This window comes from Vulpes vulpes, chromosome 15 (genome assembly GCF_048418805.1).
Source record: "Vulpes vulpes isolate BD-2025 chromosome 15, VulVul3, whole genome shotgun sequence".
NCBI classification, from domain to species: Eukaryota; Metazoa; Chordata; class Mammalia; order Carnivora; family Canidae; genus Vulpes; species Vulpes vulpes.
The window spans coordinates 54,876,687-54,895,597 of NC_132794.1; the positions used below are offsets into that span (position 1 = coordinate 54,876,687).

Here is an 18,911-nt window from a genome sequence, read left to right on the forward strand (position 1 = left end):
TATTTAAATAAATCCTGTCCTCATAGTATTTATATAAGTGAATGTTTTATCCATAAAAGATCTATTCAAACAGTAGAAGACAAATACAAGATTACGCTGTGATCTGTGAGGTAGGAAAACCCATCTTGATAGAAAGGAAAAGACATACAGAAAAAATTAAAAGCCTTCTATTTGATTACAGGAAAACACATTTTAAAACTTTTGTCACCAGAAAAGACCCCTGAAACAGGACAAATAACAGGCAGGGAGAATCTATTTGCAACATGTAAAACAAAGTATTCATTTAGTTTGTAAGAAATTCCTACAAGTCTATAAGAAAAAGAAATAAACCAAACATAAGAGCAGTTAATTTTCATAAATAACACAAATGTTCAATAAGCACACTGAAAAATACCCAATTTCCAAGAAATCAAGGCTATGGAAAATAAAACAAGATGTCATTAAATTGATAAAATTGCTCAACAAAACTATGTGCGGCAAGGATACAGATATTCTCAAACACTGCCGAGGACAGGCTACATTTGTACAGCAATCTTGGGAGGCAGTTTGAGAGCATGAATTAAAAACTAAAGTATGCATACCCCACAATTATGCCTTCCCACTTCTAGGTTATTTATTCTAGAGAAACCCATAGTTTATAATATTGAAAAATCGGAAAATTTGCGTGCAAAGTTAGGTCAACAACCGTATAGCTACACAAATGAAATGCTATAAACACACACACCACCACCACCACCACCACCACCACCACTCATCTGCGTACACCAACAAAGCTAACCCTTCAAGACATTGCAGAGGGGCTTTTTGTTTTGTAATCTGAAGACAGTTACGTAAGACATGCAAAAACAAAACAAAACAAAAAAACCCACACACAGAACAAGATTTTTGCACAGGCTGTAAAGGAAAAGGACAAATGCAAAGGAAAAGGATTTAAAGAATACACACTGAAACTGACGACAGTTAACCTCCTGTGGAAATAGAGTCAAGTACTGCTTCAGCGGGTAGCTAAGAAGATAGATAATATGTTTGTGAATTTAATTTTTTTTTTTTAAAAATGGGGGAAACAGAAGTAGAGCTGAATGGATCAGTTCATAGTATGTTGGTCTGTGGTTGAGAACACTGTGATTTAGCGGTGTGGATGCGGGAGCCCTGCGCACAGACGACAGGTGCAGATGCGAGGGTCTAGGGGAGGGAAGGGGAGGAGGGATGGGGAGGGGGGAGGAAGGATGGGGAGGGGGGAGGAGGGAGGGGGAGGGGGTGGAGGGATGGGGAGGGGGAGGAGGGATGGGGAGGGGGAGGAGGGATGGGGAGGGGGAAGGAGGGAGGGAGGAGGAGAGAGGGGGAGAGGAAAGGGGAGAGGGGGAGGGAGAGGGATAGAGGGGGAGGAAGAAGGAGGGAGGGGGAAGGAGGGGGAGAGAGGGGGAGGGGGCAGGGGGGAGGCTGAAACGTCGTAACAGAGGCCACGTAAAGTATCTCCAAGTTTACAGCACCGTAAGGAGCGGGACGGTTAAGCAAAGCGAGGATAAGGCGAAGGCGACTCTCCTAAACGCAGGGCCTAGCTAAGCAGTAGGAACGCACGGCCAACGGGAGCCCCTCCCGCCGCAGGAGTCAGCACGCCCCGCCCCACGGGCCCCCGGGAGGCGGCGTCTGGGGTCGCGCAGACGCACGGGGTCACGCAGGCGCGCGGCGTTGGCGCACGCGCAGAAGCGCCCGGCCGCGTAGCTCCGTCTGCAGGGACGCCTGGCTAGAGGTTGCGCCGCGAGTACGATGTCGGAGATGAGCGAGCTGTCCGAGCTGTATGAAGAGAGCAATGACCTGCAGATGGATGTGATGCCCGGCGAGGGTGACCTTCCGCAGATGGAGGTAGGCGGCGGGAGCCGGGAGCCCTCCCCGAACCCCTCCCGCCACGGGGCCCAGCCGCAGCTGGAGGAGGAAGGCCCAATGGAGGAGGAGGCGGCCCAGCCAATGGCGGAGCCGCAGGGGGAACGAGGCCTTGCTCACCGGCCCAGCCCGGGGGAGCAGCCGGGCCAGCTCGCCGGCCCTGACTTCGAGAGCGAGGACGAGGGTGAGGAGTTTGATGACTGGGAGGACGACTACGATTATCCGGAAGAGGAGCAACTGAGTGGTGCCGGCTACAGAGTATCCGCGGCGCTGGAGGAAGCCAACAAGATGTTTCTGAGAACATCCAGAGCCAGAGAAGCAGCCCTGGATGGCGGGTTTCAAATGCATTACGAGAAGACCCCGTTCGATCAGTTGGCTTTTATCGAAGAGCTTTTTTCACTTATGGTTGTCAATCGCCTGACCGAAGAACTCGGCTGTGATGAGATTATTGACAGAGAGTGATTCCATGCTGTTCAAAGAGGAGGAAGCTACTTGAGGAGAGACCCGACATTCCACGGTCTTTTGGGCTCATTCCAGATAGATAGTAACGGTGCCAAGGAAAAAAGTCGATCTTCAAAGAAAATTGTTGTTGTTGTTGTGCAGAGTAGAATAGGGCAGTGACTGCGCTCTTAGGAAAGCATTGTTGGAGACGAAGAAGAAACCTACCAGGACTGTGGAAATCTGTTTTCAAGAATGTTCCTGAAACACCTGCCGCTTAGACTTTGTTACTGATCCCGGTTATTTTCCTTGCATTGGGGAAAATAACCTTTCATATTTCACTATAAGGAATGGTTTTGCAAGAATAAGTTATGACCAAGACAAACTGCCAGTACAAGACCCCCACTGATACCAATTACGTGAGAAAAAGTAGTAACATCCAATTTAGGACACAAGATGTCTGAATCGTTTGGACTGAAAGCCTACTGAGAGAACTCTGGAGGTTCCACTTTGTGGTCTGTCCAAGCCAGTGTTTAAAGGCTAAATTGTTAGTGTAAAAAAAAAAAAAAAAGGGTATTCTTCACTCTCCCAAAAAGATAAGCCCAAGAAGAAATATGTATCATGTGTGATCTATCTCAAAATGTTTTCAAGAGCATCTGAAATTTTGTTTGTACATGTATCTTGATCATTTATAAAGCTACTATGATCTATAATTCAAGAAAATTTGTCTTGCCATTTTTAAAACTCAAAAATTAAGACGTCCGTAATTTCAAAGTTAGACATTAAAATGTATGTGAAAGAACAGATTATTTCTGATACTCTTACATACTAGAGAAGTTGTTTTACTTGCTCTCTGTTTTTCATTTAACTTACAGGTGAAGGACTTTGGTTGAACTTCATAATATAAGAACTGTTAAAGTGAAAATGTCAAGTAAAAGGAAAGCCCTACAGCCAAAAAGAAAGACTGAACAATTATGCCCTCAACCCTTAAAGGTTTTAAAACCTGCCCAGAAATCCACCTCAGTATCTGAAGTTTCCCTCTGTCTCCTCCTCTAATTACGCTTGTCATTGGTTATGCACCAGCATTCGAGATAATAAAATTTCTTGTTCTGTGTATTTTGTTTGTTTGGCCAAGAATATTGTTCCCATACTTTATCTAAACACTATATTTTATTGTATTGTGCTATTTTATCTTATCATTGAAACCACTTTATGATTCAAATTTAACCACTATATGGGAAAGTGCTCCAGCTTCAAATAACTGATTTATAAATTAACTTGTGGATATTAAACTTGGCAAATTCCTATGAAAGAACTTGCCAGCCTGAGAAAACCTGTCCTATTAGCATGTTGCTGTGGTTATTAAGGTTCTGAAGTTGTATAAGAATAGTAGTGATTCTGTCAGAAAGCTGTGCCCAGTAAAACAGTATATTAGTAGGTCTGATGATCAATAAAAAGGTACTGGATGTTCCTGCTCCTTATGGCACTAAAGGACACATCCAGTACAATACCACAGCTCAGCCTCAGTTACAGTCATCTTGCCTCTTATGGGGGTGGGAGGGTCCTTTTCCATAAAGTAGAGGACTGGCGAGGGTGACCATAGTTACTGAAACACTAGCTTGGTGAGGAGGAGGATAGGTAGATGGGACAATAATAAGCGAGATGTTAGCACTTACCATCCTAATCTGCCTCTCCGATGCCTTACTTTCATTGCATTTTCAAACAGCTAGTAGCTGCAGCTAGATGAGTCTGATTATTGCTTCTATGATGTGAATTAACTGAATGTGGGAGTGGGGCAAAGGATGCCAACACACACATAACTAACCAGTAGCATGTACTTCCAGATAGAGGTGTCAGGAAAAAAACTGATCTTCCAACCAGGAATTGTGATTAGGTTCGTCTCTGGGACTGAGTAGGGAGCAAGAGGAGAGGAAAAGAAAACTACTCCCTGTTGGGTTTGAAGGCTCATTTTGAGAAGGACCTAGACTCCACAGTGGACCCCTCTGATGGTAGGTCTTAGAAAAATAGGCAGTAATCTGAGAGACCACTGAAATTAATACTTGTTTGTATTTACTAAAGATAGAAAATAATAACATTTTAACACCCCTTTTAGAAGCATAAAATCGCTTGTGTTTCTTTTAAAGGTTAAAGCTAACACTGGAATGAGGTGACCTAGTTCAAATCTGGGTTAATGGGAACTAAAGAACAGAGTTCTAGAGAGATTCTGGTCCTTACTTTGTGAACAGGGGAAAGGAAACCTTAAAAAGCTTATGAGTATGTGGGGTGATGGGGCATAGTTTTCTGGATCTTTTCATATACATTTTTATTAGAGCAGACTGTCTTACCCTGGCTGCCCTAAGGACACATCTATTTTGTTTAACTCATGCTTGAAATTTTCATTTTTAATTAAAGAGCAACATCTCATAATCCAGAGACAGCAAAACTCCCAGATTTCCATTTTTTTCCCCCAAAAGTTGAAGATCTGGCAGCCCTTGACCTATAGTTATGTGGGAAAAAGCATCCAATTCCCCTTTATATAGAGAAGGTATTGTACTGCCATGTTTCCCAGTGTTGTCTCCCCAACGTGGAAGCCAAGTGGCACTCACCGTATATCATTATGCTTGCACCATTGTTTTTCTTGCACCTGGACAGTTAGCATTACCTGTCTGGCCTCTATATATTTGAAGTTGCCTCTCTTCATAAAGACTAAAAAATGTCTCCATTTTCTGCCTATTTTACTTTCTTTATCTCTTTATTACCCTTCTCGGTAAAATTTTACCACCTCTTAGACTTGGTAGTAGGATTGTAGATATGAGTAAAGAATAGTGGGAGGAGGAGCTACTGAGACTGACATTTTTGCTTAAGTCCCTAACATATTAAAGTATATCAAGGAAGTCTGCTTGGATTTTTAAAATGAGTATATAAAAATCCTTAAAACTTGCTTTTCCAAAATGTATCTTCCATCCCAAAATATGGTAAATTTTAAAAATTGCAATCATTATATGTTTAATATAATTTCATTCTCTGCCTCTGAAGTTCTTTCGAAAGGACATTTTCTGGGAATGATCTGAAAGACCATTTCTGTGAATGGTTATATTCTTGAAGTTGTTTTCAGTGGCTGAAGATGAATGCGAACTGACCCATAAATACTCTGTCATCTATGAATGTATCTATTAACTTGAAACTGTTTATGTTTTCAGTCCAAAATATATCTTAGAAGCATGAGGGGAGGCATTAGTATTTCCTGGTATTTATCTTAGAACTTCAAAGGGTAGCTGTCTTTAAGGAGAATTTAATTACTAGATCATTTTCTCATGTACATCTATCTATACGGTTGATTCTCTGCTGCCTTCATACCTTGAACATGTTACATGCCCTTTTGATGGGATTTATAAAGCTTCTTGAGTCGAAGCATCCACAGTGACACATCTTTTTTTATACCCCACCACCACCAAGCCATTCCTACCAGGCCTGCCGAATGATTCAAAATTATTCTTAAAAATCAACACCTGGGTCTGAGATCAATGAGATCCTAACTTCAGTCTTCACTCCAGCAGTGGGCTGAACATAACCCCATTCCACGCCACCAATACAGAAAAGATGTCTCACTTCTAGAGGCACTCACTGCTACAACTACTGGTAGTGGAAGCCACTCATGCCCACTGTCCCTACTTCTATTCTGCCAAAACGATGATGGGCATGTCACAATACCCCCCTCTAATAGCAGTAGCCTGGAAAAATTGTAGAAGGAGAGAAACAAATGAGAATAAACTATGCCCCCTACCCTTACACACCACAACTCTATTCTTACTAAATTCCACATTCCTTCAGTCACTCCATAGAAAGTACCATTTTTTAAAGTGCTTGTTATATTCTGCACATAAGGCTGTCACCATGATGGCTGTAGATTTGCCTACTCTTCCTCTCCTTCAAAATTATGAGATAATTCAAGTGCTTCTATACTCAATGAATCTCACTCATACTAAGGCAATAAGCACTCCTGGTACCATGCACGTGGATGAAAACTAAAAATAAATTTTCCATTTACAAATGTCTTAAGAGCAAAGCATCTGAAAGACTGAATGATTGTTTCACCTTCCACCTAGACTTGCATCTTCAAAGCACAGCCTCAAATGTTCTGCTGTCATTATACCAATGGTACCACCTCTCTTGTATAACCAATCAGGGCCCAACTAGACACGAATTTGTTTTGAACTATTTCAGATTAACCATTTTCCTCTATGGTGTTTTATACTACTGTGTAAGCAATATATTTTATTCTGCTTTTTTTTTTTTAAAGAGTTCATTTACTTATTCATGACAGAGAGAGAGAGAGAGACAGGCAGAGAGACACAGGCAGAGGGAGAAGCAGGCTCCATGCAGGGAGCTGGACATGGGACTCGATCCCCGTCTCTAGGATCAGGCCCTGGGCTGAAGGTGGCGCTAAACCACTGAGCCACGTGGGCTGCCCCTTATTCTGCTTTTGAACTTAGAAGATAAAGCAGCCCTCAGAACAGCAAGTGATTTTTTTTGGCAAAAATATCAGAGTCAAAATGTATATAGCTGTACTTATATGTTACTGAAAATTTCATAATTTTATGTTTTAAAATATGCTTTCCCTGTTTATGACTAGTTTATGAAAATGTCTCAAGGAAATAGGAAAAATGGTTGAGTAAATAACAGTTGGTACTGGGAGACTGGCACTGTGCTAAGTGATTTACATTGATGATCTTACTGAATCCCCTAAATAACCCAATGAGACATATACTACTGGTAAATCCACTCTCTCAAAAAAATGAGTGGGAAATATCAGAAAGGGAGACAGAACATGAGAGACTCCTAACTCTGGGAAACAAACTAGGGGTGGTAGAAAGGGAGGTGGGCGGGGGGTGGGGGTGACTGGGTGACGGGCACTGAGGGGGGCACCTGATGGGATGACCACTGGGTGTTGTTCTATATGTTGGCAAATTGAACACCAATAAAAAATAAATGTATAAAAAATACATAAATAAAAATTAAAAAAACAAAATAGGAATAATAATTTTAAAAATCCACTCTCTCAGAAACTCTGTGAATAGGTAGTATTATCTCATTTCACTGACAAGGAAAATTGAGTGGTAGAGTAAATTGCTGGTTAGTGGCAGAGCCAGGATTTCAACCTATGCTGTGACCTCAAAGCCCCATAGTGGTTTTGTTTGTTTGTTTGTATTCATGAGAGACACAGAGAGAGAGGCAGAGACATAGGCTGAGGGAGAAGCAGGCTCCCCATGGAGAGCCTGATGTGGGACTTGATCGCAGGACCCCCAGGATCACGACCTAAGCTGAAGGCAGACGCCCAACCACTGAGCCACCCAGGCAGCCCCCATAGTGTTTTATCTCAGCCAGTTACACATTAAATCTTCCAGGTGTCCTTGATCAACAACAATCCAGAGAGGAAAACCTTAAATATTAAGAACCTTGAATCACAACATATTAGACCAAGAACAAAAATAGACTCTAACACACATAAATAACCTGATACAGGGAATTTAGCTTAAAACATAAAAAGCAAGTCAAACAGTGCCCTAGTTTATAAGGTACACATTTAGTCCAGGGCCTGTATATCTTTTATATTTGCTTCCACCATGCTGTTCTTTGAGAAATAAGGTTCACAACGAGAACTCAGGCATATATACCATGGTATCATAAATCATCAAAGAAACTGTGTTTATGTTATAACATTTTTTTTTTAAACATAAAGATTATTTTCTATTTTTTTAAATTTTTATTTATTTATGATAGTCACACACAGAGAGAGAGAGAGAGAGAGAGAGAGAGGCAGAGGGAGAAGCAGGCTCCATGCACTGGGAGCCCGACGTGGGATTCGATCCCGGGTCTCCAGGATCGCGCCCTGGGCCAAAGGCAGGCGCCAAACCGCTGCGCCACCCAGGGATCCCTATGTTATAACATTTTACAAAGCATTTCAACCTTAAGAGTTGGAAGAAAATGTTTTATGCTTAAATTTCAATTAGCTAGAATATTAACCCTAACATCACCCCGCCCCTCTGTCCTTCATTTGCACCCTCATCCAACACAGTCTGTTAGTTCTGAAAATGGAATTGCTTTCCCTTTGGGGAGCACTGATGGACAGTAATAAACAACTTGCCAAATGGTATTTACAATGTTATTTGCACCTTAGTTCCTATTACAAAGCCAATTAGGTAGGGGCAAGTATGCAAGCAGTTAAATGCCATGACGGGTTAATAATACTGTCGTTCTAATTATTGTCATGCATAAATCCTTGGCAGATTTTTTTCCCCTTGTGCCTTATTAAATTTTAGGCACACTCTGTCTGAAATTTTATTTTCTTTATTGTGCCCAGACTCTTCTAGAAAAAACATGATATGTTAAACTATAAATGACATTCGTGATCTTACCTGTTGGTTGTCAATATTCATCAATGTGAGGCTGCATGTTGAGATGGTCAGTTTAATATTCATTCCCGAAAACTGAAGATTACTTTTGCCAAGAACTGTTGATAGGAACTTAACTGGAGGCTTTAAAAATAGCAAAACAACACTCTAAGTTAAGGGTTTTGTTACAAAATAATATGAATGTTTTTATGTGTTAAAAATGGGTCAAAACACATGCTCTTCCTCTCTATTTTACTTTACTTTAAACAAATTAAATGAGACGGAATGCTATTTTTTTAATGAACAGTTTTTAAAAACGGAATGAAGCAAATTCTTTAATAAGTAGTGAAATCTGAGCCCTCGAACCTTTCTCGTACATCCCAAGTGTTGGGAGAAGGGATCTGCTTTATATAAAAGGAATTCCGGTGAGAGTTTGGGCTAGCTGAACTTTCCGGTCCCTTTGAACACCAGAATCAAAAAAGAAAAAAAAAAAAAGAGCTGGTGTAGGTTTTTTTGTGATCATTAAAAAAAGTACTATGAGACATACCAAATGTATGGGACACAGGGAAGGTGGTGCTAAGGAGAAAATTTATAATTATAAATACTAACATTAAAAAGGATGAAAACTCTCAATTCAAGAACCTAACTTTACAACTTAAGGAATTAAAAAAAAAAAAAAAAAGAACAAACTAAACCCAAAGCTAGTAGAAGCAAGGAAGATTAGAGCAGAGATCAATGACTAGAGAGACTAGAAAAACAATAGAGAAAATCAATGAAACCAAAAATTAGTTCTTTAAAAGATCAACAAAATTGACCAATCTTTAGCCAAATGAACTAAGAAAGAAAGAAAGAAAGAAAGACGACCCAAATCACTAAAATCAGGAACAAAAGTAAGATGGAGATCTAACTACCAACTCAACAGAAACAAAAAGGATTATAAAAGAGTGCTATGAACAATTGCATATCAACAAACTGAATGACCTAGATGAAACAAATTCCTAGAAACATTAAACCTACCAAGACTTAATGATGAAGAAATAGAAAATCTAGATAACTAAAACTAATAGAAAACAAAAGCAGAAATAACAATAGAAAATAACAAATGTTGGAAAGGATGTGGAGAAATAGAAATCCTGTGCACTAATGGCAGGAGCATACCATAGTACAACTGCTATGGAAAACAGTATGGCAGTTCCCAGTTCCTCAAAAAATTAAAAGTAGTATTACCAAATAATCCAGCAATCCTCCCACTTGTTATATACTCAAAAGAACTGAAAGCAGGGACTTGAATAGGTAGTTATATATCCATGTTCCTAGAAGCATTATTCACAACACCTAAAACATGGAAACAATCCAAGTGTCCATCAACAGAAGAATAGATAAGCAAAGCATGGTACATACATACCATGGAATATTATTCTCTTAAAAAGGGAGGAAATTCCTTTTTTTTTCTTTAAATTCAATTTAATTAACATATACTGTATTATTAGTTTCAGAGGTAGAATTAAGTGACTCATCAGTTGTGTACAACACCCAGTGCTCATTACTTCAAGTGCCCTCTTTAATGCCCACCACCCAGTTATGAAAATATGGAATGCTTCATGAATTTGCAACTCATCTTTGTGCAGGGGCCATGCTAATCTTCTCCGTATCATTCCAATTTTAGTACATGTGCTGCCAAAACGAACATGGGAGGAAATTCTAACACATGCTACAGCATGGATGAATCTTGAGGACATTAAGTGCAGTGGAATAGCCCAGTCACACAAAAAAAAATACTATGATTCCACTTACGTGAGGCACTTAGAGTAGTCAAAATCATAGAGACAGCAAGTAGAATGGTGGCCGTCAGGGCTGGAGAAATCAGGGAGTGCAGTCATTGTTTAATGTGTATAGAGTTTCAGTTTTACAAAATGAAAAGAGTTATGGAGACGGGTAGTGGCGATGGTTGCACAATAATGTGAATGTATATAATATCACTGAGCTGTACACTTAAAAATGGTTAAAATGGTAAATTTTATGTTATGCATATTTTACCATAATTTTTTAAATTGGAAGGGAAAAGAGCATAAAAATATACAGCGCATAGAAGAGTTCCTGGAATGTATTAAGTATGCAATAAATGTTAGATATCAAAGGAAATTAACTGAATTTTTTTTCCTTCCATGTGTACTTTTTTGGAAAGATGATAACCTGCTTTGTTTTGTTTTATTTTGTTTTGGGGTATGAGCTCCCCATTTTTGAAATGAGAAAGTCTTAAATGAGTGAGCCTGTTTGTTGGGATCATCCAGTAAAAGCATCCTATTTGCAGACATTACAGAGGCAGGAGGAGGCCAGAGGCTACTTTGGGGCCATAGGTTTCATCAAAGAAACTAGTAAATAGGGAGCTCTAATAGAATTCAAGGCTACTTATCAGTGGTTTTCTATGCCTTGTGGCTCATCTGAGTCACTCTGGGTGACACTGGATTAGCCCTATACAAAATAATGAAGAATAATAAAGAATGAGGCAGGGTGGTATGAAAATAAAGCACTAAGCTGGAAATCTAAATACCTGGCTTCTATAGCTGGCTGTTACCATCATCATCCAAGTTACTCAAGACAGATCTCCTATGAGCCAGTCTAGTAGCTGGCAAAATAAGAGGGCTAGACTGGAAGATCTCTAAAAATTCTTTCTCTCTTAAACAACCTATAATTCCATGATATCCATAGTTATCTTAAGGCCCTTTGCACCTCCCCTTTGGACATTCCAAAGCAATAAATGTTCTAGGGTTAAATCCAAGTCTATGCAACACCAAATCTTATGTTTTCTTTCAAGCATGAGCAGTGCCTTCCACTCATGGGTTATTATCTCACCTCTACCAGCACCCACATTTCCATTTGAAAATAGGCCAAGGAGTCTAAAAATTCTAAAATGTTAAAATGCAGAATAGATACATTATAAAATAATGAAATTGGAAGGAACCACACCGGTCATCTGGTTCAACTTAACTTTACAGGAACAAGGATGGGGTCTTAGAGAGAGATGAGATACTTCAAAGGTAAGTAAACACGCAGGACTGGAACCCAGACTTTTTGACTTGAAACCCAGGCGCTTTCTTCATTCTGTGGCTCAAGGCATCACCATTTCAGACAGTGTCAGGCAAGTCAGAAATATTGGAGAGACAAGAACAACTTTCAGTGCATTTCTGGTGTCATGCCAACTGATAAAGGCCATCCTGGACTTCAGCTCATTGGGTAGAATGAACTAACAACTATTTTGATATTCTCTTTTATGTTTAGAAAAACATAAAACAAGAAAACCACACTGATATTTACCTTTCTCTTTTTAATGGCTCCATTTGCCCCAGAGACGGCTTCACACAGGCGACTTATTGCTTCCCTACAGAACAGAAACCATAGAAAGACTTAGCATACTAACATGCAGTGAATGATCAATAAATGCTAGCAAGTGTTACAGATAAAATGTGCACACATATAATGGAGAGTCTGACATAAATTATCTTCCCCTATTCCCACAGGATAAAGCATTGTACCTTGTCCCTCTGCCGTAAACTCCCAGAAACCCAGCAACAAAAAAATAAGCAAAGGAGAGCAACAAAGCCACTTTACAATAAGGAGTCCTACTATTCACCTTCTTGATCTCTTTTTTCCTTGATTTTCAGGTTTGATTTTGAGCCAAAAAAGAGGGGTAGAACTTTGTTGTCTGAGGATAATTCAGTTTTACTTTCAGCAAAATCCTCCCTGTGGTGTTATGAATAAAAAGCTTCCTAGTTTCTCAGCACCAAAGACAATGAAATACAAAAGAATCTGACAGTAGGGGAAGTTTAAAAGGATGGGGAGAGAATTGAACTTCAAGGTGGTCTCAAATGGAGCTTTATTGACTGAGATACTGCGACAAGTCATTGAGCTTTCACATAATTCCGCAGAAGAACTGAAAATCAATAATAAATTTCCTCCTTTGCTTATTTTATTTATTTATTTTTTTCGCCCTTACTCTGCACTGTACTTCCTGAGAGAAAGGCACCACGAATATATGAAGTTGGTCCTTAATGGAAGTGGTGAATGAACTGGCGCCCTCCACTCCAGAAATGCAGTTATAACTAAGAGCTTTTGTCTCTGGAACTCAGCATTCACAACAGCCGGAGCTTTCACTCAGTGTAATCTGAACCATAACCTTGTGGCTTTCAACACATATATTAAACATTTCACAAAGCACATCTCTAAGCTCTTTCCTGGATTCACTGGAGATCATTGCTTAAATTAGTAAACTGAATTAGTACACACACATATGCGCACGTGCAGCATTGCATTATAATTTTTATACATATTTCATGAAAAATATTTTCTTTGAGGTATTTTTGATTACTAAAGGAAGGAAGGAACATTCAGAGGAATGCAGACCCACTAAAGAAATCTCTCCATCTATATATAGTACAGATACAGCTATATAGATAAAGGTGCATTACTGCAGATTTAATTCTCAGTGTTCTTCTAGAAGACAGTTTGGAAAGATAAGTAGAATTCCCAAAAATTCTGGGCATAGTTTTAGATTTATAGTGTGTGTTTTAGTTTTAGTTCAGAGTCCTTTTTTTTTTTTTTTCCGGTATATGAAACTCTTCTCCAATGTATTCTATTGTCTGATTTTTGCATAATTACCTGTAACCAAAACACAGAATGGCTTTTTGGTTTGGCATATTTTCTCAGGATTTTATATTTATAGTTTCTGTTGGATTCCAACCTTTGTTCTCTGGATGAAACAGGACTGCTCAGAGAGTTTGGCTATTTGGTTGGTTGATTAATGTTTGAGTCATCTTAATGATTATTCAAGAATTGATGAGACACATAATAATAAATCTGAATTAGCCTCTGGCGTTGCCAAAATAGCTAGTTCAAGCACCTATGTTGTTGATAGCTAATAAAGAGGGATTATATAAAAGGTATTATCAGATCCTTTACTCCATGAGAGCAAACTGGGGTGCTTTTGTCTAAAAAAGCCCCTTGTAAATGGTTTGAAATAAAAGTAGAAACAAAGGTGGGCATTGATGCTGCCAAGTATAACAACAGTTATTATTAGTTGTTACTTTTTTATAGCACCTTGTAGTTTTACAAAGTGCTTTCTCAGGCATTGTTTTTTTTTTTTTTATTCTCAACAGGCAATATCGTCCAGCAAAAAGTAAAGTTGTAAATGGGAATTAAAGGGAGTGCTTTATAGCATGAGTACCTCTCGAGGACCGTTTGGAAGGATGAAGCTTCCTGGCAGAGTGGAGTTTGGAAATTCCAGACAGAAGGAGGAGCATGCGTAAAGACAGGAAAATATAAATTATCATTATCTGAGGGGAACTACAAGTACTTTGATATTGCTGGAAGAACAAGAGTGGATAAAAGCTCAGAGATAGGATTAGACTGAAAACTTTTTCTGTAAAGGGCGATAAATATTTTAGACTTTCCTCTGTTACAACTACTCAACTCTGCCATTATAACTCAAAAGCAGCATTAGACAATATGCAAACAAATGAGCATGGCTATGTTCCAATAAAACTCTATTTCCAAAAGCAGGCAGCTGGCTATATTTAGCTGAAGGGCCATAGTTTGCCAACCCCCGGATTAGATAATTCATACAAAAGAGATAGAAATAGTTCAGTTTTTAAAAACAGGAAAATGTTCACATTCATTATAATTTTAAAATTGAAAATTAAAACAACTATGAGACACTCACTTTACTCACATTAAGTAAGCAAAAAAAAAAAAAATTACAAAGGCACTGTTGGGGAAGATGGGAAAGAGTCCACTTCAGACGTACTTATCCATTCCTGGGGGCCTGATTAGCATTTATACTGTTTTCCTAGAGAGTGATTTGGTGAAAGACGATAAATCTCTTCACCTTTGTCAGGGCTTTTGACAAAATGAGGAGATTTTGTATTGAAATAGCATTGAGTATGTAGTAGAATAAACATTTTAGAGTAAAAAAACCAACTCCATAGCTTGTGATATAGGCATAAAATGTATCATATAAGTATTTCCACTTGGAATGTTAAGTATGAAGACTATAGAAATAAGGGTCTATATAAATGAGTAGGTGGAAAAGTAGAACTTGGAATGGTATACACACCTTGGTAGCAGCTACATAAAATTAATTGTCAATAAATAGTGATATACAAAGAGGTTTTTTTTTTGTTTTGTTTTTTGTTTTTTGGTTTTTTTTTTACAAAGAGCTTATAAACAATGACTTGGTTTGTGTGTTTTTTGTGTGTGGTTTGTTCTCTATTTTTATTCTATCAATATTTAGCTCTAAATAATGTTTTCCCTTCACTGTGCAGTTGACTGAATAAGAAATCTTTTAAAATATTAAAAGAATGCAAAGTAAGTTCTTCAGCAAGAGTTTTGCTTATCTGCTATGAAAATGTGAGGGCATGTCAAAGATGTCCCAGTGAGGGAGGGATACAGCTTTCTCTCTTTTTGTCAACACCCACAGAGAAATGTGGCAATGTTCATGTTACAGATAATAAATGATTTTCTTTATTTGTATCTTTTTCTCACCTCACCTTAGCCTTTAACTCTTCCCATCTTTATGGCTGCTAAATCCAGATTTATTTTTTCAGTTCATTTGGTAGACTTGCTTATTTTATTTCCCCAAAGTTTCATAAGAAAAATCTTTATCGATTTAGCAACACTTTCAAAATAGAAATCCCTACCTTTAGAATAATACACAATGCCACTGCAGGGAGCCTGGATTTGTTTTTGTTGTTGTTGTTGTTGTTTTAATTTAAATTTAATTTGCCAACATACACTGTAACACCCAGTGCTCATTTCATCATGTTCCCTCCTTAAGGGAGCCTGGGTTTTAAAAGGAATGGCTCCTATTTAGATGGCCAGGCCCAGTACTAAGTACCTTATGTACATCATCTCATTTATTCTTAACAATGTCATTTAAGGGACACCTAGGTGGCTTAGCGGTTGAGCCTCTGACTTTGGCTGAGGGGATGATCTCTGAGTCCCGGAATCGAGTCCCACGTCGGGCTCCTTGCATGGAGCCTGCTTCTCCCTCTGCATATGTCTCTGTCTCCCTGTCTCTATCTCTCTCTGTGTGTCTCTCATGAATAAATAAATAAAATCTTTAAAAAAAAAAACAATGTCATTTAAATCTTTAGTTCTTTATGATTCCACTCGACAAAAGAGCTGCAGAAGTGGATCATTTGGGTATTTGGAGAGGATACATTTGGTGGTTTTGGAGAAAACTTTTTCACTCCGTACTCAAATGTGCTTTATTGCCAAGTACATATTTAGACTTGGTTCTTGAATTATAATGGTGATCTGATGCTTTAATGAAATTTGGCTGACAATGTTTGATATTTTTTAAATGTGTAATCAAAGAAGTACAGCTACTATTCCATATTAGTCCTGCATTTCTCCCCTAAGTTCCATTTAGGTTAAATCAGTTTTCTTTTTCTCTGAGTTTTAATTCCACAAAATAACTTCAGAATAGATTAGAAGTTGAGTATAACAATTAGTGTTTTAATTTCATAGAAATCTCATTGTGACCTTTTTCCTGATACGTAAAACAGTCCATTGGCAAAAGTGTATTTTCCTGCTTATTTGTAAGATTATATTTAGTGACATTCTTTTGATTATCAAAGATTCTCACTACAGGCAGTGCTATTTCTTGTGCCTAAGAATGTTTCTCAAAGTTTCATCACTAATGTCCTTGCTGAGTTGAGTGTAGAGAAAGTTTCTCATCTCCTATTCAAGTCAATATCAAGCACATGTGGATGCTTTAGGGTGAGACTATAGTACAGAATGCATAAATTTTGTCCCCAGGAAATCTGCAGTGAAGCAGTGCTGGATAGGGTTTTTCCCCCTACTCCATGAGCTCTGTTAACTCTGTCTTCAGTAGGTGTCATGTTTAAATAAACCAGATGTCTAATAAATTTTAAAAAATAAACAATATCATTTCAAGATAGCTATTTTATACCCACTTTACAAATGTGGAAACTAAAGTTCAAAGAATTTAAATAACTGCTTCCAAATAATGCAGATGGTGGGAGGAGCATAATACAAATCCAGGTCTGAATTCAAAACCTACACTCATTCTGTGACCATACTGGTAGGTGCATGGAAAGGAAGGCATCTCACACTCTCAGGACCAGGAAAAGAATATCAGACCTTCCCTTGTCCACTCTCCCCAACAAATGAAGGTTTCCTTTTTGCCTAATCCTTACTCTAATGTGTCTGGAGTAAACTAGCAAGAGAATAAGGCAGAGTGGCAGGGATCAATTCCAGAAAAATCTCAAATGGATGACCCCTGCCCTTTCCCAGACACTACATTCTCTACACTGGCTGTTCTCTCCTCATGGAAAAAAAGAGCATCCAGAGCCCAGCTGTATGCCCATGTGGGCAAACATTCTCATGTATGCATGGGTATACTCACTCTAAATTTTAAAGTCTGGGACACCACAAAAAAGGAAAATCAGAGGCCAGTATCCTTGATGAACATCGATGTAAAAATCCTTGTTAAAAAAACATTAGCAAGCCAATTCAACAATACATTTAAAGGATCATATATCATGATCAAGTGAGATCTACTCCAGGATGTAAAGATGGTTCAACATCTGCAATCAACATGACACTCCACATTAACAAAATGAAGGATAGAAACCATATTATCTCAATAGATGCAAAAAAAAAAGTATTTCACAAAATTTAACGCCCATTTATGATTTTAAAAACTGTCAACAAATTGGGTATAGAGAAAATATACCTTAACATAATAAAGGCCATATATGACAAACCCACAGCTAATATCATCCTCAGTGGTGAAAATATGAAAACTTTTCTTCTAAGATCAGGAACAAGACAAGGATGCCCTCTCTCCCCACTTTTATTCAAGATAGTACTGGAAGTCCCAGACAGAGCAATTAGGCAAAAGATAATAATAAAAAAAGAAATAAAAGGCATCTAAACTGGAAAGGAAGAAGTAAAACTATCACTATTTATAGATGACATGATACTACATAGAAAACCCTAAAGACTCCACCAAGAAAATGTTAGGATTAATAAATTAATTCAGTAAAGTTGTAGGATACAAAATTAATATATAGAAATCTGTTGCATTTCTATGTACTAATAATGAACTATCAAAAAAGAGAAAGGAAAACAAACCCCTACAATCAACAACACAAGAAACAACAGGTGTTGATGAGGCTGTTGAGAAAAAGGAACCCTTGTGCACTGTTGATGGGAATGCGAACTGAACCGGTGTAGCCATTGTGGAAAACAGTATAGAGGCTCCTCCAAAAGTTAAAAATGGAACTACCTTATGATCCAGCAATTGCACTAGGAGGTATTTACCCAAAGGATACAAAAATAATAATTCAAAGGATACATGTACCCCTATGTTTACTGTGGCATTATTTAAAATAGCCAAAATATGGAAGCAGCCCAAGTGTCCATTGCCTGATGAATATATAAAGAAGATGTGGAAGTTATATATATAATGAAATATTATTCAGCCACAAAAAGAATGAGATCTTGACATTCGCAATGACATGGATGGAGCTAGAGATTATGCTAAGTGAAATAAGTCAGTCAGAGAAAGACAAATACTATATGATTTCAGTCATATGTGGAATTTAAGAAACAAAATAAGCAAAGGGAAAAAGACAAACCAAGAAACAGATTCTCAACTATACAGAACAAATTGATGGTTACCAGAGGGAAGGTGAGTTGGGGGGTGGTGGTGAATGAAATAGGTGATGGGAATGAAGGAGTGCACTTGCTGTGATGAGCAGTGGGTGTTGTATGGAAGCACTGAATCACTATATTGTACATCTGAAACTAATATAACACTGTATGTTAATTTACTGGAATTAAAATAAAAACACAAAAAGAAAAAACAATCCCATTTGCAATCATACCAAAAAGAATATCTAGGAATCAATTTAACCAAGAAGGTGAAAGACCTGTATGCTAAAAAGTGTAAGACTTTGATGAAAGAAACAGAAGAAAACACACATAAATGGAAAGATATTCAATGCTCACATACTGGAAAAATTAATGTTGTTAAAATGTCCATAGTACCCAAAGCAATCTACACATTCAACGCAATCCCTATCAAAATACCAGTGGCATTTTCCACAAAACTAGAACAAATAATTCTTTTTTAGATTGATTGATTGATTGATTGATTGGTTTTGGAAAGAGAGA

General features: G+C 38.3%; 2 protein-coding genes and 1 non-coding gene across 3 annotated transcripts in view; 1 reads left to right on the top strand and 2 right to left on the bottom strand.

The window, feature by feature from the left end:
* Positions 1–18,911, bottom strand: part of SHC4 (SHC adaptor protein 4) — a 127,925-nt gene that overhangs the window by 47,965 nt on the left and 61,049 nt on the right. Inside the window, exons 3-4 of the mRNA XM_025998674.2 lie at positions 12,027–12,090; positions 8,736–8,855 (exon numbers count right to left, since the gene is read on the bottom strand). Coding sequence (XP_025854459.1) covers positions 8,736–8,855; positions 12,027–12,090 — 184 coding nt within the window. The remainder of the gene's footprint in view (positions 1–8,735; positions 8,856–12,026; positions 12,091–18,911) is intronic.
* On the top strand, positions 1,521–3,435 carry EID1 (EP300 interacting inhibitor of differentiation 1). Its single transcript, XM_025998675.2, has one exon. The coding sequence runs from the start codon at positions 1,768–1,770 to the stop codon at positions 2,341–2,343; it is 576 nt and encodes a 191-aa protein (XP_025854460.2). The 5' UTR covers positions 1,521–1,767; the 3' UTR covers positions 2,344–3,435.
* LOC112920105 (U6 spliceosomal RNA) lies at positions 10,295–10,399 on the bottom strand. The gene has a single exon (XR_003235026.1). It is a non-coding gene; the product is annotated as a U6 spliceosomal RNA (small nuclear RNA).

Coding starts and splice junctions, on each gene's coding strand:
- EID1 (XM_025998675.2), top strand. CDS start 1,768: ATGTCGGAGATGAGCGAGCTGTCCGAGCTGTATGAAGAGAGCAATGAC.